The sequence below is a fragment of the Epinephelus fuscoguttatus genome, linkage group LG9 (assembly GCF_011397635.1).
Source record: "Epinephelus fuscoguttatus linkage group LG9, E.fuscoguttatus.final_Chr_v1".
Classification (NCBI taxonomy): Eukaryota; Metazoa; Chordata; class Actinopteri; order Perciformes; family Serranidae; genus Epinephelus; species Epinephelus fuscoguttatus.
The window spans coordinates 1135146-1157191 of record NC_064760.1 but is presented as its reverse complement, the minus strand read 5'-3'; the positions used below and the strand labels follow the sequence as shown (position 1 = coordinate 1157191).

The 22046-nt window shown below is 46.4% G+C and overlaps 2 protein-coding genes across 3 annotated transcripts in view; one reads left to right on the top strand and one right to left on the bottom strand.

Moving 5' to 3' along the window:
* LOC125894085 (uncharacterized) overlaps nt 1-22046 on the bottom strand; it is a 328241-nt gene that overhangs the window by 25228 nt on the left and 280967 nt on the right. The gene's annotated exons all lie outside the window — the stretch shown is intronic.
* On the top strand, nt 622-22017 carry LOC125894084 (TBC1 domain family member 9B). 2 transcript variants are annotated; one of them, XM_049585214.1, is made up of 23 exons: nt 622-892; nt 5608-5718; nt 5802-5920; nt 6006-6237; nt 7117-7375; nt 7671-7878; nt 7963-8160; nt 8320-8466; nt 8889-9039; nt 9163-9377; nt 9489-9606; nt 12591-12793; nt 12923-13005; nt 14117-14246; nt 14514-14612; nt 14701-14769; nt 15066-15306; nt 15414-15479; nt 16343-16414; nt 16834-16887; nt 17884-17928; nt 18100-18203; nt 18366-22017. In XM_049585214.1, exons 1-23 carry the CDS (start codon nt 775-777, stop codon nt 18969-18971), a joined length of 3648 nt encoding a protein of 1215 aa, XP_049441171.1. In that variant the 5' UTR covers nt 622-774; the 3' UTR covers nt 18972-22017. The 2 variants fall into 2 exon arrangements, with proteins under 2 accessions (XP_049441171.1, XP_049441173.1); XM_049585216.1 differs by lacking the exon at nt 16834-16887.

Here is a 22046-nt window from a genome sequence, read left to right as displayed (position 1 = left end):
TTAGTCAAGGAGACATGGTGAAGACGAGATTTTATAGATTATATAGAAAAAACATTTAATTTTATTTAGATCGATATGGACTGTTAAAAATAAAAAATAAAATAAGACCATGACACAGGTGTGTTCGCCTTACTGAGAACACATACATTTATATTAGAATTATTTTTTTAATCATTTATCTTTGAACACAGGTTTATTTCAAAGGTGGTAACCTGAATCTCTTGCTGGGGCCTGTTCTCTCTATGGGCCCCTCCACCTCAGGGGCCCCAGTGCAGTAACACTGCCTGCACCGTCTGTATTTACGTCCCTGTCTCAGAGTTTTAGGAGGTTTTCTTGGTGATCAGCAAAAAAGTGTCTCCTGTCTCCAGCCTGTGGGTGCAGTACCAGAGGAGAACAGCAGGAGGCGCAGTAACAGCAGCTGTTTATGGACGTCTCACCGCCATGTTGTTTATTTACATTAATATATAACTGTAACATCTGAACTCACTGTTGGTTTATTTATTCAAATCTTTGTTTTTTCTCGTTAATGTGTTTGTTTCACACAGTCTGTGGTTTATTCTTTGTCTGTGACGTAATGACGCAGCGTGCGCAGAGGGCGTGCCTTGTGGCGTCAGACCCGGAAGTGATGTGAAGTCAGCAGACCAAGTGAAAACAACAACATCAGCTCGGTGTTTGTCTGAATTAGACGGAGCCGCCCGGTGCTAACTAACGGGTCTTTCTCCCGGTGCTAACGGGTCTTTCTCCCGGCGGACGGTGAGCAGGCAGCGGGCAGAGATGTGGATCCAGCCGGAGGAGGTGCTGCTGGCCGGGGCGCTGTGGGTGTCTGAGCGGGCCAACCCGTTCTTCATCCTGCAGAGGAGGAGAGGACACGGCCGAGGAGGAGGACTGTCCGGTGAGTCCCTGCTGTGTCTGTGGACACATATATGTCCACAGACATGATGTGTGACTGAGACAGGGGGACATTAACACGTCACAGTGTCTGAAGACATTCAGCTGCAACAGCCTGAAGGGTTAAAGTGTTTTATATAAGAACTTTAGTTACTATTATTCAACATAATTCATGAGCTGATCACATGTTACACATGATTCTGTCACATACATGTGCTGCAGGACATGTGTGTGACGTGTATGTGACGTGTATGTATGTAGATGGAAAGTACAAGTACCTCTACACAGCCCTGGTCCTGACTAAATGTACTCCGTTACTTTGTGACACTGCTCTATAGACAGCTAATACTAATAATGAGATCATGATTAATCGATCGTTCAGAATTTGATCAAACGTGAGATGTAATCGATCAGTCGATGCAGAGCTGTAACTGCATGTATCTGCAGTTTGCTGCTGTGAGATTTGAAAAAGGAAGAACACATTTGTTTTCAATCAATTAATTGATTGTTAATTTTCTCAGTAATCGATGTAGGAAAATGTTTTTAATGTGCAGTTTACTAGTGATAATGATAAAATGGTGGTTGTGTCTCCTGTCAGAGTTTTATAGTTTCAGACTCTGCTGACTGACAGTGAACGCAGCACACATACTTCACGTTGTTGTTTTATTAGATTTTGAAAGAGATCCAGAGTCCAGACAGAAACTCAGCCTGAGCTGAAGCTGCACTTCATATGTCCACAGGTGTTTCAGTGGTGCAGAGTTAGGGACTGTTCATTACTTTAGCACTGGGGAGGGACTTGTATTTTTTATTTTGGCTTAGTGGAGGGGCATACAACTTGTTTCTGTTTTTTCTTTAAAGATTATTTTTTGGACTTTTTGGCTTTTTAAGAGCCGCAGGCTGGACTCAAACCCACGACTGCTGAGCAGGGGCATTGCCTTTGTACATGGGACACCTGCTCTGCCCACTGAGCTACTGCGTGCCCCCACAAAGTTAAATGGTTATATTTTGTAATTAATTTACCACAGATTTTTAATGAAGACATGCCTGACACAATTTATCAGCCAGAAACTGTAAAAACAGAAATTATTGTTCAGTTTCTGACGGTCCTTGAACACATCACGTGTGACAAACGCTTCTGCCAGAAACAAACCAAAAACAAATCTCAGCTTAAAATAGTGATATTCCATCAAAACCACTTTAGTTTATCTCTCACAACACATTTGCATGAACTACTGTGTGTGTGCACTAAAGAGTGAAAAACTGAAGCTTTGTGGCGCCCAGTAAATCAGCTGGTACAAAGGCTGTGATCCTGCCACCGCGTCCGCAGGCTCTGTTTCAGCCCCGCCCCCCTTCACGCCTAAACTGGTTCAAAAATCTAATAACATATATATTGGAGGGGGGGGGGGGGGGTCATGGATTTTTCTCCAGTCACTCAGGGGGGCTCACACCCAGCCATCCCCCTCCTCTGATAAATAAAGAACAGTCCCTTAATTATTCTCTTCTACGTGACGTCACTCTGAGCTCAGAGTCTGTGGTTTTTACACTCCACATTACTGCGTCCTCACAGCATATAGTAACAGGTCATAGTAACAGGTCACAGGTCATAGTAGCAGGTCACAGGTCACAGGTGTCTCAGAGATGGCTTGATGCCTCCACTCCACCAGCGGCTCTGACAGTGGAGCTGAATCATGATTCATCATGACTCAAACTTCCCTGCACAGGAAACCACAAACTGTGTGTTACTGATGAGGAAGTGACATCATCAGCAGTCAGCTGACATTATTCACGATGGCTTCGACCCTCGACAGAGGACAGTCTGCACGGCCTCTTCATGCAGCTGATGTTCCTGAAGGACTAAGGGAAGGATTTTCTCTACTGAACAAATCAATGGACTTACATTTGTGTCTTCCCTTTCTCTTCTTCCAACCATTAACACTACATGCCACATTCACAGAGTCGAGGAGGCTACCATACAAGGTGCCACACTGATGGAACAGCCATCAGGAGCAGGGTTCAACATTTTGCGGACTGGAGTCTCAAACCACCGATCTTCTGATCTGTGGATGAGCCACTCTAGCTCCTGAGCCAAACTCCACAGTGATGGGCTCTGGAGCGGGAGGGTTAATGTCCATTTCGCATCATCCTTCAGCAGTGTATAATGTGTGATCCAGTTGCTTTGGAGCTTCTGCTAGCTCTGGGTTTGCTCCAACAGCATTGCTTTGATGGATTCCCTCCAACAGATGAACCTGTGCAAGGCGTTCATGCAGGAGTCAGTATCCACATTCCCACACATTAATTTATTTGTGGCGGCCCGGCATGATTAAAACATCTACCGCCATGTTTAGAATTTCTTTTTTTGGAGACAGGCCGTTCATTAGGAGCGCTGCTGGAATATAAATACTGGTCATTGCACTACAGTCTTGGAGCACAGAGCGACTCTGGGTGCAGACGTGCAGCAGAACTCCAGGCACAGTCAAAGTAAAACATAAGTGTTCATTGTGCTGGGTCTGAGAGTTTGCTTTCACTCACAGCTGTTTCTGTCATCTATTGATCTGACCTGATCAGATCAACCAATCAATTATCCACCCCACGACTCAAAACTCCACAAACTGCTGCTGAGGACAAAAATGAACTCATGAGGAGTTCAGTCAGCTCTGTGTTCATGGACCACAGGTAAGAACCAAACAGAAGGTTGACGAAATCCCGTCAGCTACCGCTGCATTAAGATTAGAATCCTGTGGGGAACACTGTGTCCAGATAACTTGCGACTTCTTGGTGGACAGCACAACTCATGAGGCAAGTGGAAACAACTCTGTAGTGTTTCACCTGAGACCTGCCACCCTTTACCTCGACTGGACTGAAGTAATCCACTCTCACCTGAGCAAATGCGGTTCATCAGGAGATGTGTGGTCCCATGGTAAACCAGCCATTTTCTGTTCTACAGCTCCGGCTTGTAAGTGCCAACAGAAGAGACAGCTTTTGATTACCTTACTGGTCATAGAGTTGGTACGTGACATCCAAAACTTCTGACAGACTCTGGAGAACATTTCTTGCAGGATCAATGCAGAAGTATGAGATTGTTTGGGTAGGATGATCGGTTTTTTAGTTCCCATCAGCACAGCCGTCTTGTTCAGTCAATCTCATGAATGTAGCTGTTGGTCTACAGGGCTTTCCTTGTTTCAACAGGTCTATCCGCTGCTTGAAGAGTTGTTACTGAGTGGTTTTCTCCACTTCAAGCAAGTCACTGTCAAACCTGAAGTTGGTTTCTGCTCCATTTCTTGGTTGTTTGGTGACCTGGCTGAAGTCTGTTTTGGGTTGGGGGTCAGACTTAAATATCATGATCCTTTTTGTTCCTCTGAAAGTTCCCTGAACTACCCTGAGTCTGGTTCATAATGTGTAGTACTCAACGAACAGGCTAGTCGGGCTCTCTTCTGCCGAACTCAGACTGTTCCGGCTGACTTCCTTCTTTGCATCAGAATCGTCAGGAGAGATGGACTCAAGATGTTCAGGATGTTCTGGTTCAGCCAGAAGTTCTGGTCCTTGAAACCATCATGCTGACCTGAAGAAGGCATCGGCATACGACCCTTGTGACTCCATGTTGGCTGGATTTTCTTTTAAGCCGATGAACCTCCGTTGGTAGTCCTGCAGTAACTCATGCATTAAAGTAGTCCTGTTAGCTACGTTGATGTTTAATCTTCTTGTCTTGTTTCTAATATATTTAGGCACAGACTTGCTGTCTGTCCAAAAAACTGAAAGTTCCAGTTTAGCTTCAAGTTCCTCAACTACATCTATTTTGGCTGCAAGAGTCATTGCGGCATCCTCTAACCTTGAAATGGTCGCCTGTTTCAGTTGAGTTACCCTGAATTTCCCCCAGCATGAATGCAGTATGAACTTTTACAGCCGTGTTGGTTAATCTTTGGTATCTCACACTGCTGTAGCCTCATTCACTGGCATCACAGAAGTGATGCAGTTGGGCAGTGTTGACTTGGAATGAAGACATTTGCTTCACATCAGAGATCCATTTCTGCCATGCTGTGATGTTCACCTCTGGAATGACATCATCCCATCCACTCTTTGCTTTGGGCAGGTCTTGGAGGATCTGCTTGGCCTTCTGGGTGAATGGAGTCTGGAATCCTGAGGGGTCATCGACAGAGCTGACAACAGATTGAATAACTGGCCTTTTGAAGGGTTCGTCTTTGAGAGCAGCTCTGACAGCGAATGTGTTTTGGTGTTCCATTGGACTCTGAGCACTGTTTCAGGAGGAAACCTCTCTTGATCTGTTTTGCCTTTTGTTCATCAGGAGTAGAAGCAGGTACAGTTCATCTGTTGCTGATCCATTTAGTTAGCTTGAGAAGTGTCAGAGGTTTTCACAGAGGGTAATGACCTGTTCTTCTGTAGCAGCTGACTTGAGGTTTGGGATGTAGAATGAGAACCAGTGTCTGATCCATCAGAATTGTATGCCTTCAAGCTTATCAGTTCATTTTATCTGTGTCGGTTTGTTTTTTTCTGACAGTTGCACATTGCAAAACAATAACGTGAAAGTCATGGCACAAGAAATGTTGTAAAGCATGGCCTCATTTTATGAAGAAAGAAACAACAGTGCTGCTTGTAATGTCTGTAAAATTATGATTTAAAGTAAGAGTGATGTCACCTATTGGTTTGTGGACTCCTGTTTTAAAGCCTCCTGGTTTACCTCTTTACCTGTCTCTGTGTGTGCAGGTCTCCTGGTTGGGACTCTGGATGTGGTTCTGGACTCCAGTGCCAGAGTGGCTCCCTACAGGATCCTGCTGCAGACCGCCGACTCTCAGATCTACTGGAACATCGCCTGTGGTGCGTCAGCTGGACTAGTAGCTCTGATATTGGCTGAGGTTTTTTGTTGTTGCTGTTTGTTGACCCTCAGCTGTGTCTTGCAGGCTCGTCCAGGAAGGAGATCACAGAACACTGGGATTGGCTGGAGTCCAACCTGCTGCAGACCATCTCCATCTTTGACAACGATGAAGACGTCACCACCTTTGTCAAAGGAAAGATCTGTGTATGTCCCTTCTTGTTTTACCTTCTCAGGTCTTCTCTCTTCTCTTGTGTGTGATTCTGTTAGTGAATAATGTCACTTCCTGCAGGGCATCATCGCAGAGGAGAACCGGCTGAAGCAGGGGGAGGAGCAGGAGGAGGATTGTGGGAAGTTTCGGGAGGCGGAACTGAAGATGAGGAAGCTATTTGGGATGCCTGACGAGGAGAAGCTGGTGAATTATTACTCCTGCAGCTACTGGAAGGGTCGAGTGCCGCGACAGGGCTGGCTCTACCTGTCCGTCAACCACCTGTGCTTCTACTCCTTTCTGCTGGGCAAAGAGGGTACGACCGGCCAATCAGAGGACAGAGTTTGATAATGTCATTTATACAGTCTGTGCAAGAGAAAACAGGTGACACTTTATCTCTTTTAAAGAGTAATATAATGTCCTGTTTTAGTTTGAATGCACTTACCAAGGTGTTCTTCTGTTGCTACAAGGGATAACAAGTTAAAGTTACCACAGGGTACTTAACTCTTACCTAAAGATACTTCCGTAGTTACCTGAAAGTACTCTGTAGTTTCCAGGGGTTACCTCTGTGGTTAGGTGAAGGTACTTCGGCTGTTGCCAAGACTTTAGACTCACTAAGAACTTTATTGTCAATCTGTCCATGTACAAGTACACAGTAGACATTTTGTTTCTTGGGGGCTCCATGATGCTACATTTAACATTTTAGCTTATAAAACAAGACAGCCAACATGAGGGGCAAAACCATTAGCTGGTAGGTGTTTGGGGAGAAAAGCTGTTCCAGCATCTGGCAATGGCAGCCCAGATACTCCAGTACCTTCTGCCAGACAGCATGAGGGTGAGCAATCCATGGAAAAAGTTGAAGATTCTTCAACAATGGCAGGTGCACAGTGGGTGCAATGTTTTTTTTTGAGAGGTCCATGATGAACCTCAGGGGATATTTGGGGTAGTTGCAGGAGGTACCTCTGTACTTACTCTAAGATACTTCTGCAGTAACCTGAGCCAAAGTCAATGATAAAGTCATTTTACATATAATTAACCAACTAAAGAAACTAATTTTAGTATTAAGTTACTGTTTAATAATGCTTTAGTACAAAGCAATCTGTCATAATCTCAATGTGCCATTTTTTAATGTTTCATTATATTCATATATTTTCACGACCTTGATCTCCTCTGTTGATTATTCAACCCCCCTCAGTGACCCTGGTGGTGCAGTGGACGGAGGTGACCCAGCTGGAGAAGAACGCCACCCTGGTGTTTCCAGAGAGTGTTCGTGTCAGCACGCGTCACACTGAACATTTCTTTTCCATGTTCCTTAACATCAACGACACCTTCAAGCTGATGGAGCAGCTCGCCAACATCGCCATGCGTCAGCTCCTCGACAACGAGGCGTTTGCTGCCGACCGCTCGCTGCCCAAACCCTGCAAGACACTCAAGAACGTCTCTGCACTCAAGAGGTCTCACTCTGTTCAGTAACTGTACACCTGATATCACCCTTACAGTGTTTTGTCTAATCAGACTAAGAAATAACTGACTGTTGCTGATTGTGACGTCAAATATCCAGAACAATACCAAGTGGGCGTACAGTACGTGTGTGCAACACAGAGTGCAGTTTGTAATATTATAACAGACGAATCTTTACATTTTATATGTCAACAGTGATGGTGTTTATGTTGCAGCCTCCATTTTGAGCAGCTGAACCATCATACTAACACTAACTGAACTATCAAACTGTCCGTGTTGTGGCTGCAGGGATTTGGACGCACGGGCGAAGAACGAGCGGTACCGGACGATGTTTCGACTGACGCAGGACGAGCGTCTGGACGGACACACAGACTGCACGCTGTGGACGCCATTTGCTAAGATGCACGTGGTCGGACAGCTGTTCATCTCTAACAACTACATCTGTTTTAACAGCAGAGAAGAAGACTTGTGTCAGCTCATCATCCCACTCAGAGAGGTGAAGAAGAAATGTAAACCATGACTGTATTTGTTATCATGCTCTTTGCATAGTGATTTTTACCCATCATCCTCTGCTCCTCAGGTGTCCATTGTAGAAAAGGCGGACAGCAGCAGCGTCCTGCCTTGTCCTGTCTCCATCAGCACCAAGAACAAGATGAACTTCCTGTTCGCCAACCTCAAAGACAGAGACTTCCTGGTCCAACGCATCTCCGACTTTCTGCAGCGAACGCCCGACAGCTCATGGGGTGACACCAGCCCGCTGTCTCTGATTGGTCACTCGGTACATGTAACACTTGTCAGCCAATCATGTTTCACAGTGACGAGTCCAGTTCAGCTGCTGAGTGCCAGCTGCTTTCAGACGTTAGCAGACAGGAAGAAAAATCCTCAAATTGATGTAGTTTCAGTTTTATTGTTGTGATGTGTTTTTTTGTGTTCTCAGGCGTCCTCCAGTGCCCCCGCGTCCTTGTCTGCAGGGTCTGAGTCCGTCCACAGGGGGCGTCATTACCACTCTGGTCTGCCCACAGCTAGCCAGGGTCTGCTGCAGCTCTACCACCGAGACACTCCGGAGGACCTGGGACCCAAAGCTGTGAGTTCAAGTCCCATCACGTCTAGGTACTGAGTTGGACTGGTACTGTTAGATACTGAGGACTGACACGCTGTCAGATATCAGGGAGTATCATGGGGCACTGAGACAGTCTGGAAGACCTGAGACCCAGTGCAATGAGTCCTGACATGACACAGCTGAATTTGACAAAGACTAACACTGATAGATAATGAGGACTACCAGTATTGTTGGAAACTGAGGAGTACCGTCAGAGACCCAGGACCGTTAGATATCGAGGAGGACCAGCAGACACTGATTAGTTAGTTAAAGTGTTTGACCATCGATTCAGACTGATCTGCTGAAGTATAAGAGAAAGCTACAGTTCAGTGTTCCTGTGTCAGACTGGAATTAAATCCTCTCCCACCTCCTATCCTTCCCTCCCCTCTGACCTACCACCCCTGTAGATGAAGGAGAAGATGAAGGAGGAGGCGTGGAACATCCATTTCTCAGAGTTCGGCCGAGGTGTCTGCATGTACCGAACCTCCAGAACCAGGGAGCTCGTCCTCAACGGGATCCCAGAGCGCCTGAGAGGAGAGCTGTGGTTACTGTTTTCTGGTCAGTGTTAGTTCATTCACTCATCCATTCATTCATTCATTCATAGGAGAGGGGCTTTAGCATTCATTCATACCACAGATAAACTGAGTTGTTATGTGTTCACCTCTCCACCTCTCCGTCCAGGAGCTCAGAACGAGATGGCGACCCACCCTGGTTACTATGGTGACCTGGTGGAGCAGGCCATGGGGCTGTGTTCATTGGCGACAGAGGAGATCGAGCGTGACCTTCACCGTTCGATGCCCGAGCACCGAGCCTTCCAAAATGAGATGGGTATCGCTGCACTGCGCCGGGTTCTCACTGCCTACGCCCACCGAAACCCCGGGATCGGATACTGTCAGGTGCAAAATATAATATTCAAGATTAAACACTGAATATAGAATATAATATAATCCAGCATCACTTATTCCAAATAGAAACTGACTCATCCTCTCTCCTTGTTCCTCCTCCAGGCGATGAACATCGTCACCTCTGTCCTGCTGCTCTACTGTCCAGAGGAAGAAGCCTTCTGGCTGTTGGTGGCGCTGTGTGAGCGGATGCTGCCCGACTACTACAACACCAGAGTCGTAGGTCAGTAAAAGCTCCAGAGTCAATCAATCAATCAATCAATTTTATTTATAAAGCCCAATATCACAAATCACAATTTGCCTCACAGGGCTTTACAGCATACGACATCCCTCTGTCCTTAAGACCCTCACAGCTGATCAGGAAAAACTCCCCAAAAAACCCTTTAACGGGGAAAAAAACGGTAGAAACCTCAGGAAGAGCAACTGAGGAGGGATCCCTCTTCCAGGACGGACAGACGTGCAATAGATGTCGTACAGAACAGATCAGCATAATAAATTAACAGTAATCTGTATGACACAGGGAGAGAGAGAGAGAGAGAGAGAGAGCGAGAGATATGCAGGTAATGACAGTATCTTACAACAACATTAATGGAAGTAATAATATTATAGTTATAGTTCTGGTTACTGCGGTACAATATGTTGAAAGTATGTATTAATACCTGGCAGTATACATGTGTGACAATAGTCATATGTGTATAATAACAGTAGAAGTATGACTAATGACTAATGATGGCAGCAGCAGCAGCAGGAGGCATCTGGCAGGACCACGGCAGCAGCACAACCACACACGTCACGCTGTCCAGGCACCGCTGTGATATGAGTTAATCTGAGAGACAGTGGAGCACAAAGGCTCCGGAGAAGAAGCCGAGTTAGTGACATCCAGAATGGCCGAGTTAGCAAGATGCAGTAATAGGATACGAGAGAGAGAGAGAGAGAGAGAGAGAGAGAAGGAGAGACGGGGCCCGGTGTATTATAGGGGGGTCCTCCGGCAGACTAGGCCTAAGTCAGCCTAACTAAGGGCTGGTACAGGACAAGCCTGAGCCAGCCCTAACTATAAGCTTTATCAAAGAGGAAAGTCTTAAGTCTAGTCTTAAATGTGGAGACGGTGTCTGCCTCCCGGACCGTAACAGGAAGATGATTCCACAGGAGAGGAGCCTGATAGCTGAAGGCTCTGGCTCCTGATCTACTTTTGGAGACTTTAGGGACCACGAGTAACCCTGCGTTCTCAGAGCGCAGTGTTCTGTGGGATAATATGGCACTATGAGCTCTCTAAGATATGACGGAGCTTGACCATTTAGAGCTTTATAAGTTAACAGTAGGATTTTAAATTCAATTCTGGATTTTACAGGAGCCAGTGCAGAGAAGCTAAAACAGGAGAGATATGATCGCGTTTCTTAGTTCCTGTTAGTACACGTGCTGCTGCATTCTGAATTAGCTGGAGAGTTTTTAAGGACTTACTAGAGCTACCTGATAATAGAGAGTTACAATAATCCAGCCTTGAGGTAACAAAAGCGTGGACCAATTTTTCTGCATCTTTTCGGGTCAGGATAGGCCTAATTTTCGCAATATTACGCAGATGAAAAAATGCAGTCCGTGAGGTTTGCTTTAAATGAGAATTAAAAGACAAATCTTGATCAAATGTTACTCCGAGGTTTCTTACGGTAGTGGCAGGGGCCAGAGCAATGCCATCTAGAGAAACTATGTCATCAGATAAAGATTCTCTGAGTTGTTTGGGGCCAAGAACAATAACTTCAGTTTTGTCTGAATTTAACATCAGGAAATTGGTGCTCATCCAAGTTTTTATGTCTTTAAGGCAATTATGGAGTTTAGTTAATTGATTGCTTTCTTCTGGCTTCATTGATAAATACAACTGAGTATCATCCGCATAACAATGGAAATTTATAGAGTGATTTCTAATGATGTTACCTAACGGAAGCATATATAGAGTAAACAGGATTGGTCCGAGCACAGAACCTTGCGGAACTCCAAAACAAACTTTAGTACGTAAGGATGGTTCAGTCGTAGGTCAGTAACAACTCCAGAGTCGTAGCTCAGTAACAGCTCCAGAGTCGTAGGTCAGTAACAACTCCAGAGTCGTAGGTCAGTAACAGCTCCAGAGTCGAAGGTCAGTAACAGCTCCAGAGTCGTAGCTCAGTAACAACACCAGAGTCGTAGGTCAGTAACAACACCAGAGTCGTAGGTCAGTAACAGCTCCAGAGTCGTAGGTCAGTAACAACACCAGAGTCGTAGGTCAGTAACAGCTCCAGAGTCGTAGGTCAGTAACAACTCCAGAGTCGTAGGTCAGTAACAGCTCCAGAGTCGTAGGTCAGTAACAGCTCCAGAGTCGTAGCTCAGTAACAACACCAGAGTCGTAGCTCAGTAACAACACCAGAGTCGTAGCTCAGTAACAGCTCCAGAGTCGTAGGTCAGTAACAGCTCCAGAGTCGTAGGTCAGTAACAACACCAGAGTCGTAGGTCAGTAACAGCTCCAGAGTCGTAGGTCAGTAACAACACCAGAGTCGTAGCTCAGTAACAGCTCCAGAGTCGTAGGTCAGTAACAGCTCCAGAGTCGTAGGTCAGTAACAGCTCCAGAGTCGTAGCTCAGTAACAGCTCCAGAGTCGTAGGTCAGTAACAGCTCCAGAGTCGTAGGTCAGTAACAACACCAGAGTCGTAGGTCAGTAACAGCTCCAGAGTCGTAGGTCAGTAACAACACCAGAGTCGTAGCTCAGTAACAGCTCCAGAGTCGTAGGTCAGTAACAGCTCCAGAGTCGTAGGTCAGTAACAACTCCAGAGTCGTAGGTCAGTAACAGCTCCAGAGTCGTAGGTCAGTAACAGCTCCAGAGTCGTAGCTCAGTAACAACACCAGAGTCGTAGCTCAGTAACAGCTCCAGAGTCGTAGCTCAGTAACAACACCAGAGTCGTAGGTCAGTAACAGCTCCAGAGTCGTAGGTCAGTAACAACACCAGAGTCGTAGCTCAGTAACAGCTTCAGAGTCGTAGCTCAGTAACAACACCAGAGTCGTAGCTCAGTAACAGCTCCAGAGTCGTAGCTCAGTAACAACACCAGAGTCGTAGCTCAGTAACAGCTCCAGAGTCGTAGCTCAGTAACAACACCAGAGTCGTAGCTCAGTAACAGCTCCAGAGTCGTAGCTCAGTAAGCCACAGGGGGCGCTGTATCCTGGTCTGAAGTGGTCTCTGTCCATGTAGGTGCTCTGGTGGATCAGGGGGTGTTTGAGGAGCTGACCCGAGCCTTCCTCCCGCTGCTGTACGAACACATGCAGGAACTGGGCGTCATCTCCACCATCAGCCTGTCCTGGTTCCTCACACTCTTCCTGTCTGTGATGCCCTTCGACAGCGCCGTCCTATTGGTTGACTGCTTCTTCTACGAGGGCATAAAAGTCATCTTCCAGGTCAGAGACATGACACTTGAGTGTTTTCTAACTTTTGTTTGATTTGTCGACTACTTCTGTGAGGATCGTCTTTCAGGGTTGTCTTCCTATCACTACACACTGCTGTGTAACTGTCCTGTCTGCCTGCAGGTGGCGCTGGCTGTGCTTCATGACAACATGAACGCCCTGCTGTCCTGCAGTGACGAGGGAGAAGCCATGACCATCCTGGGCAGGTACGAGTCAGACTGGAATATGAATAAGTAGAATCTAACTATAAAACAAGGAATCTGTCTGTGTGTCCTTTACATCTCGAGAACTGTTTCCCCAACCTCCTTCACACCTGGGGTTGTTCCTGAGGACAGGCGGTGTCGGATTTGGTACATTTTGCGCATGAAACATGTTCAGTGTTAATGAACTTTGAATAAACACGTGAACAGAGCTCTGTGACTTTGGCTGCACCCTGAGATAAACAAAGGTCAACATATGGAACGCAGCAACATGTACCTCATTTCATGTGACAAAGAAACAACCAATCACAGCCGGCACATATCTTTCCTTTCTTCCATAAATATGAGTCTGATGGGCGGCACGGTGGAGCAGTGGTTAGCAGTGTCACTCTGAGGTCGGGGGCACAACATGTGCATGCTCTCCCTGTGTCAGCGTGGGTTTCCTCCAGGTGCTCCGCCTCTCACCCACGGTCAGCTGGCATAGGCTCCACCCCCCTGGAGAGTTTGATCATTTTAGTGTTGAGCTGCTCAGAGTTCTGTCTCTGTCACATGGACAAAATTTTAGGCCCAATACTCATGGATGGGTTACTGAACAAGCCTACTGGACACAGGCCCCGGGGCCCAAAGGGTCATATTTTTCATACATAACATGATAATAAATTCAACAGTTCATTAATGGATAGCCCCTTGAGATGAACCATCTGATTTTCTTTTTTTTTAAAGATCATTTTTTGGGCATTTTTAGCCTTTAATGGACAGGACAGACAAGTGTGAAAGGGAGAGAGAGAGAGGGAGTGACATGCAGCAAAGGGCCACAGGCTAGAGTCAAACCTGGGCTGCTGCGGCAACAGCAGATGCACATGGGGCACCTGCTTTATCCACTAAGCCACCGACGAAATCTGTAGCAACAGGTCCAGGTGTGCATCAGGACCAAAGCAAGCTCAGTGTTTGAGTGTGGAATTGTTTGTATGAGCGGATCTCCAGAGAGCTGCAGGCAGCAGCACCACAGATATCAGCCCGCTCCCATCAGGCGTGTTTTCAACAGGCACTGCACGAGTATACACGAGTCTGAGTACATATGAAGTGTGTATGTGTGTGTTTGTGTGTGTTTGTGCAGGTACCTGGATAATGTTGTGAATAAACAGACTGTGGCTCCGCCCATCCCTCACCTGCACGCCTTGCTGACCAGCGGAGATGATCCTCCACCTGAGATCGACATCTTCGACCTCATCAAGGCGTCCTACGAGGTCAGATTGACTTAGTGACGTCATGATGTCATCACGCTGATCACTCTCACGCTGTCCGTCATTACTGTGTGTGCTGCTCCCCCTGCAGGTCACATCACAACACTAAGACGTTTATTTACACCAGGGGCTCTGTCTAACTCCTGGAGCAGCAATGTCTCGTCTAACTCCTATAGATGCAGCCTCTCCATCTAATTCTTGCAGCAGGGTCTCTGTCTAATTCCTGGATGTTATTTTTGAGTTAATCCCAGTTTCTTCTTCTCTGAGCAGAAGTTTGGCAGCCTGCGCTCTGATGTCATCGAGCAGATGAGGTTCAAGCAGAGGTTAAAGGTCATTCAGTCGCTGGAAGATACGGCCAAGAGGAGCGTGGTGGGTAGTGGTAGCGTGCTGCATGCTAAATGTTAACATGCTAATGTAGACAGTGTTTACAGGTGTGTGTGTTTGTTTCTGTACGCAGGTGAGAGCGATGATGACGGAGTCGGCCTTCAGTATCGAGGAGCTGGAAGAGCTGTACTGTCTCTTTAAGGTCAGAACAAAGTCTGGTTTAAAAGTGTTCAACAGTTCAGATGATTTCAAACATCATGATGTTTCAGTGTTCACAGGGAACTTTGTTTACATCTCTTAGATTATGGCCTCAGCCTTCACACCTGTCACCTGTACTTTTAAATATAAGTGTCTTATTTCAGCCCTCAGTTCTGCCTGCAGGCTCCTCTTGTAGCTGCCTCAGTCACAGTGTCAGGGCACCCTGTATGTAGCCTGTAAGTCTGTTGTCTCAGAGTTTAACTCCTCCCCCTCTCCGTCTGCGTCTCTGACCTCCTTCAGTCCAAACACATGACGAGCTGTTACTGGGGCTCCAGCAGCACTGCGGCCGAGCGTCATGACCCCAGCCTGCCGTACCTGGAGCAGTACCGCATCGACCCGGTTCAGTTCACCCAGCTGTTCACCGCACTCGCTCCCTGGATCTGTGGAGGCCACACCCCCACGCTGTCAGCCCGCCTCTTCAGACTCCTGGACCAGAACCAGGACGGACTGGTCAACTTCAAAGAGTTCATCACCGGACTGAGTGAGTCCAGAACCAGGACGTTTAACGCCGTCCTCAGAGGAGTTTGTGTCTGCTGATATTTAGATCTGCAGATTCTGTAGTTTCAGAGTTTGTTTGTGTGTCTGCAGGTGGGATGTATCACGGAGACATGACGGAGAAACTCAAACTGCTGTACAAGCTCCACCTCCCTCCAGGTAACAGTCACACAGCTCTCTGCACACCTGTCTGAAACAACTGATCATCTATATGAATTATTATATTCAGGGGTTTAAACCCTGAAGGAGCAGAAGCCGGTAAGTTTGTGCTGGTTTATTTTTATTCCTCGTCCTGTGTTGTGGCTCAACTTCCTGAGCTGGAAGAGTTAGAAACATAAAACTTGACCCAATAACTAATAAACATGAACCCTGTCAGGCTGGGCTCTGAACTCTGTACCTTTAAGGGAACCAACCGAATGCCGTCAGCACCACCAGGTATTGATTCACATTAACGGCAGGTGAAGACGAGAGGTGGAAGTGCCTGAAGCCTGGAAGGTGTGACGGAGCTCTAAGGCTGCTCCGTCAGGTTCCCAGAGTCATTGTTGTAAGAGGGCCCCCACACATCAGTGGCCCCGGAGCCCTGTTTGCATTTACGCCTCTGAATCACACCAACTTTTTTTCAATAAAGATGCACAGACCCCACACACCCAGGGACGAACAGAGAAGGCCGGACCAGCCAAAGGAAATCCAACAGACAAGAACACAAAAGGAAATAAATATATAAATAGAGAAGTTAGAGAAGAAATAAATAAAAATATAAAATTAAAGATAAAAATGAAAAAGAATTTAAAAAAAGAAATATGCATAAAACATGACGACACATGAACTGAAAACAAAAAGAGTTTAGACTTTCTGATAAATATTGTTTCTCTGATTGTCGTTAAATTGTCACATTTTAATGAGGACGTCGACCTGGACGGACGAAAGAGTTTTCTAACTTCTGAGCTGCAGACACAACTTCCACTCATCCTCCCTCTGTGTAGCCTTTGTTTATTTGTCTGTGTGTTTGTTTGTTTATGCAGCTCTGTGTCCTGAGGAGGCGGAGTCAGCTCTGGAGGCAACACAGTTCTTCACTGAGGACGTCCCACCACCAGGTAGACACACAGATAAGGACTGTGAGCTACGGCCACACAGCAGCATGTGTACGACTCATACTACAGCTGGACGCTGTCCCTGTCTCCACACTGATGATTTATGTATTCAGGACATCAACACAGGTTCACACAGAGACATTCAGAGGACCTGATAACACAGACGTGCTGTAACTGATGAACTCAGCAGAACAAACTGACTCCACAGATAATTAGCTCAACACACACTTTATATCACATCATCTTAAATCAGTGAAAAAATCTCATCAACCTGTTTGATTGATATAAAAAATCTTCTTATTAACAAATCTGAATGTTTCCTCTGTCACTCACACACTGCCTCGTCTCTCTTCTTCTTCTTCTTCTTCTCTTCCTCCTCTCCATCGTCGTCGTCGTCATCGTCGTGTCCTCGCTCGTCTCAGAATCTTCCTTCCCTTCTGATCTGGACATTTTGGGGCAGCAGGAAGTGACATCAGGTTTGTGTCTGTTGCTCTGCTGTCATACATGTTGCTCCTCTGGCCCCGCCCACAGCCAGTGATGTCTCAGCAGGTGTTCCTCACCTGGACTCACAAACCCATCAGTCTGTTTGTCGTCACCGTGGCAACACACGCTGTAACACAAAGTCAAACAGTAACAGGAGCTGAAGGAGTCCTCACAGGCTGGAAGGCCCAGCAGGAGGAGAAGGAGATGGTTATTGGCTACTTTGCTTGAAGGTGAACTCCAGTGATTCTCCTCAGCGTGTCTCCAGGTGTCTCCAGGTGTCCCCAGAGGAGCATTATGGGTAACGTTGACACCAGAGTTCTCAGAGTGAAGATAAATCTGCGGAGGAGTCCTTTAACCTGTTGCCACGGCGACCTGAACACTGACAAGCAGTAAAACATGAATGGATGGTGATTTCTGAACAGTCCGTCCTGCTCACATGAACATGTCTCAGTATCTGATCAGACGACCTGACTGATGTTTGGTCGTCTTTAGTCTCCATGTGTAACCTGTGACATCACTGATGGGGGCGTGGTCAGATGATCAGAGCAGGAACAATCTTTCACTTCAACTAACAAACAGTTTCTTACTTGTCATTCTGAAGGCCTTCACACAGCGGGAGGGTTCCTGCGATTCATTGTCGCGTCAATATGTTTATGTTTTTCAATATCACGCTGCCAGAAGACGGCGTTCATCATGTCACAACATCACCACAGTTGTGAAGCTGTTACAGCTGTCTGCGTTTGCATCGCTGCTGGTTTAAATGGTTTAAATGGTTTAAATGGTTTAAATGGTTTTGATGCAAAATATTCACTGGGGAGTATTTGGCATTTTCGTGTCGTTGTTCGTTTCCCTGTCACTGTTTAAAGGCCTTAAATTTCTCAATTAATGTTTTTTACAACCTCATCGTCATGGTTACTTCTTCAGTCCTTTTTTTGTGATGATGACGATGATAATGATGATGATGATGATGATTTCCTGTCTGTGTGCAGGTGAGGAGGGGAAGGATGGAGGCGGAGACAGCGAGGAGAAGAAAGGTAAACGCTCCAACTGGAGTTCAGTTACAAACTTTAAAGGCCGTTTTCACAAAAATGTGTTTTTCTATTTCTTCTTCTAAGTTCAATACAAAAAGTCAGACTCTTGTGTAACCTCTGACCTGTGACCTTTGACCTGTGACCTTTGACCTCTGACCTCTGACCTGTGCTCAGCCTCAGAGGAGAAGGTGAAGGACTACAGGTACTATCTGAGGATGTGGGCCAAAGAGAAGGAACCTAAGAGAGAGACCATCAAAGACCTGCCCAGGATGAACCAGGTCTGTCTGTCTGTATTAACCTGTCTGTCTGTCTGTCTGTCTGTCTGTATTAACCTGTCTGTCTGTCTGTATTAACCTGTCTGTCTGTCTGTCTGTCTGTCTGTATTAACCTGTCTGTCTGTCTGTATTGACCTGTCTGTGTGTCCATCTGTCTGTCTGCAGGAGCAGTTCATTGACCTGTGTAAGACTCTGTACAACATGTTCAGCGAGGAGCCTCTGGAGCAGGAGCTCTATCACTCCATCGCCACCGTCGCCAGCCTGCTGCTGCGCATCGGAGAGGTCGGTAAGAAGTTCAACAACGGCAGCAAAAAGACCGACAGTGCTGCCGCTCAGGCTCCGCCCACCCCACAGACCACTCCCACCGAACCTCAGAGTGAGGAGGGGGCCGGCGAGGGGGTGTCAGGAGAATCTCAGGTGTGCCGCGCTCTGGCCGACGCTCAGCTGGAGCCGGATGAGGAAACCAAAGACGACACGTCGGTGTCGTCGTACTCAGTGGTGAGCTCCGGCTCGCTGCAGTGCGAGGACATCGCTGACGATACTGTGCTGATCGGCAGCAGCGAGCAGAGGCGGGGCAGCGTGCTGGATGTGGATTGGTCGATCACCTTTGAGCAGGTACTGGCGTCGCTGCTGACGGAGCCGCCGCTTGTTGACTACTTCGAAAGGAAGAGGGACATCGAGAGCAAGATGGCCGCCTGTAAGGCCCAGCGGGTGGTGGAGCGCCAGATGAGCTCCGCCTCAGACCATGAACTCACTCAGCATTCTGTCTGACTCACCTCCACCTGTACACCTGTACACCTGTCCGTCTGTACACCTGTCCACCTGACAGAGACACAGAGAGGAAACGTGTCATCATCCTGATTATGTGATGTCACAGACTAACCTGTGATGTCAGAAAACATGTATTCACAGGAAGTCATGTGACTGTACCTTTATTAAAACTCAACACTTCCTGCAGGTGTTTCACAGTTAAAGTCCTTCAGGGAGGAGATAATGGTGGGCTTTTAATGTGAAGGGATGGAGGAAGTGTTGAGATGTTTTAACAGGAAACAGGAAGCAGATCATTGTAAACAAACAGGTCCTGACAGCTGTGTATCAGCGGCAACAACGTCACAGTGGTCAGTATTGTTTTCACCGCGCAAGTCTGTGTTGTAATGGCAACATGTTCCTGGTGGAACCTGTTGTCATGGAAACAACACAGGAAGTTTGGAGCACTGTGTCGGCTGTCTGTCTGTCTGTCTGTCTGTCTGTCTGTCTGTGGGACAGAGTTTGTCAGTGCGACAGGGTCACAGCTGAGCAAGACGCAGTCCCAAAACTTTACAGGTGATTATTTGAGATCAAAGCGAAGGCCAAGTTCAAAGATGGCTGTGGTCTGAGCGAAGGGAATAGGAAGTAGGGGATAGGGAGTATGGAAGGAGCCACTGCTCCACTTCACCCCATAGATGTATAAAGACACCTGGATACAGCGTTGGAGGCGGGGCCATGTTTATTCCTATGAAAGTAGCTCTGTGGCGCATGAAGCCAGATCTTCTTCATCATTGGGCCACAGAGCAGTGATGCTCAACCTCCGGCCCGTGGGCCAAATTTGGCCTCCGGTCACAGGTGACACATGAGCCTTGTTTCCACCGAGCAGTTCAGTTCATAGTTTCTGTCTCCACAGTAAAAGTTGTGGATGGTCCCAACAGAAGCGTTCCTTAGCGTCCCCATGTTTGGTCCCCCCTCTGTTGGGGTACCTAGCACACAGATCTGGTCCTAAAAGGTGGAGCTAGAAACCCTGCAGTCTGATTGGTCAGTAGAGGACGCTCACTCTGGTTTTATGTAACCTCTGTTCATACATCAGTAAACTACAACTATAAAATGAAAGAGAAAAAAATAACTTCATTCACTGGGCCGACTGCCGGCAACTTTTAAGGTGGAACGTTAACTTGTAATGTTACTCAATGCATGAGTTGATGACGTGAATCCATCAGCACACCTTAAATTTCACTGTGACAACTTTGACCATCACTTTAGTTTTTATATGACACACACTTTTAGTAATGACTTTAAAAATATAGATTCATTTGGAGCGGATTATGTGAAGGTCATATATTCTAATCCTCACTTCCTGTGGGCTACAGCAACACTAAACCCCTGAGCTTGCCTGAGAAGGACTAAATGCACAAAGCTGCTATTTTGAAATATCCCATGGAGAGAGACTCTCACTGCAGCCTGTTCTATTTTGTTGTGAAAATGTGGGCGTGCAGCCTCGTTCTGTGGACGATAAACCAGGTGCAGACTTCCATCTGTGTCACCGCTGATGAGGAAATACAGCGAGTGCTGGACGGAGCAGTGAGTGACAACAACCCCGCCCACATTTAAGAGGACTGTCTGAACACACCGAGGGTCTAGGTACCATGTCTGAAGGCTGACTGCTGGCTCCAGAGGGACTGGACTGAAAGGGTTTGGTGGAGACGGGGCTGCAGAGTCACCAGTTAACCTGCATGTCTTTGGACTGTGGGAGGAACCCGGAGCACCTGGAGGAAACCCACGCTGACACGGGGAGAACATGTAAACTCCACACAGAAGGGCTCCTCCACCCCAGGGTTCAAACCAGGAACCCTCTTACTGTGAGGCGGCACCACTGCACCACCGTGCCGCCCACTGTTATCAGACAGAATGATTAAATCCTGATCAGGAATCAAGTCGTTCTGTTCTGTATCCACTGATGTACAGATGTCAGTCTATGGGGGAAAATGTTTTTGAGCCACATGGCATCATGTGACATCGTGTGACATCATGTGACATCGTGTGACATCATGTGACATCGTGTGACATTGTGTGACAGACCCTGAAGTTAGATTTCTGCTGTTTGGCCACTACATCATATTGGCTTCAAAGTTCAGTGCTGTTCGTGGCGTCTCACTTTACGACCCAGCCCTCATTTAGTGTCTGTGTGGCTGTGTTGTTGCTGCAGTGATGTGATCACATGATGGTGTCGGCTCAGGGTCAGCAGGTCTCAGGTCTCTGTGCAGGTGAGATGTGCTGAATATAATCAGACGTGAAAACTAACAGACACTAACAGACGAGCAGGTGAAGCAGGTGAACAGTCAGCTGGCAGAACTACAGAAGCCCCTAAGTCCCAAAACATGTTTTTTTTTTTAACCAAGAGAATCCTCTCCATGTCATCAGATCATCTCTGTAAATAATTGAGTCCTAAAACTTTCTTAAAATAAGTGAATACGTGTTTCGCTGACTGAAGACGTTTAAACATGTTTACAAATGATTATATTTTAAGGATCAGACTGCGAGCAGGTGAAGCCGCTGAGGCTCCAAGAACAAAGTTTAGTTAGATGTAATAAAAACATTAAAATGAGTTGATTCATGTTTGAAACAAGTTGAAATATTCCAAACTGTTTCATTGATTTTCAGAAAATTAAACTTGAAGGACTCGTTACATAAAACTAAAATAGTTTAATGTTAAATTGTTTTAATTTCCTTCTGTACAGCTCAGATATATATATATTAACTGTATATTAATAAAATCATATTACCTGATAAACTCACGTACCTGTGTCACTCAGGTGAGGTCACACCTGCAGTCTTTTATTTTGACATCACTGAAGCCTTGTTTGTTTGTGCTGCCTATTTCTGATGACATCACTCCTGTTTACTTCCTGTAGAGACGATGATGTCAGAGGACCTTTCAGTGTTTTTACTCAGTTTCTTCTCTCTGTTGTCTGTACTGTATTTATTCACCTGTCTGCTTTTAAAATCCATTATATTGATCAGTTATTGATCTGTATTCTGTTGTCTAATAAATACTGAAGAAAATTCACTTTCTTCTTCTGTGGTGTCGTGTTTACT

Excerpts from the sequence above, each read along its gene's own strand:
- LOC125894084 (XM_049585214.1), top strand. The coding sequence starts at position 775 with ATGTGGATCCAGCCGGAGGAGGTGCTGCTGGCCGGGGCGCTGTGGGTG. Across the intron at positions 7,376-7,670 it reads AACGTCTCTGCACTCAAGAG|GGATTTGGACGCACGGGCGA; the intron begins GTCTCACTCTGT and ends TTGTGGCTGCAG. Across the intron at positions 12,794-12,922 it reads GCATAAAAGTCATCTTCCAG|GTGGCGCTGGCTGTGCTTCA; the intron begins GTCAGAGACATG and ends GTCTGCCTGCAG.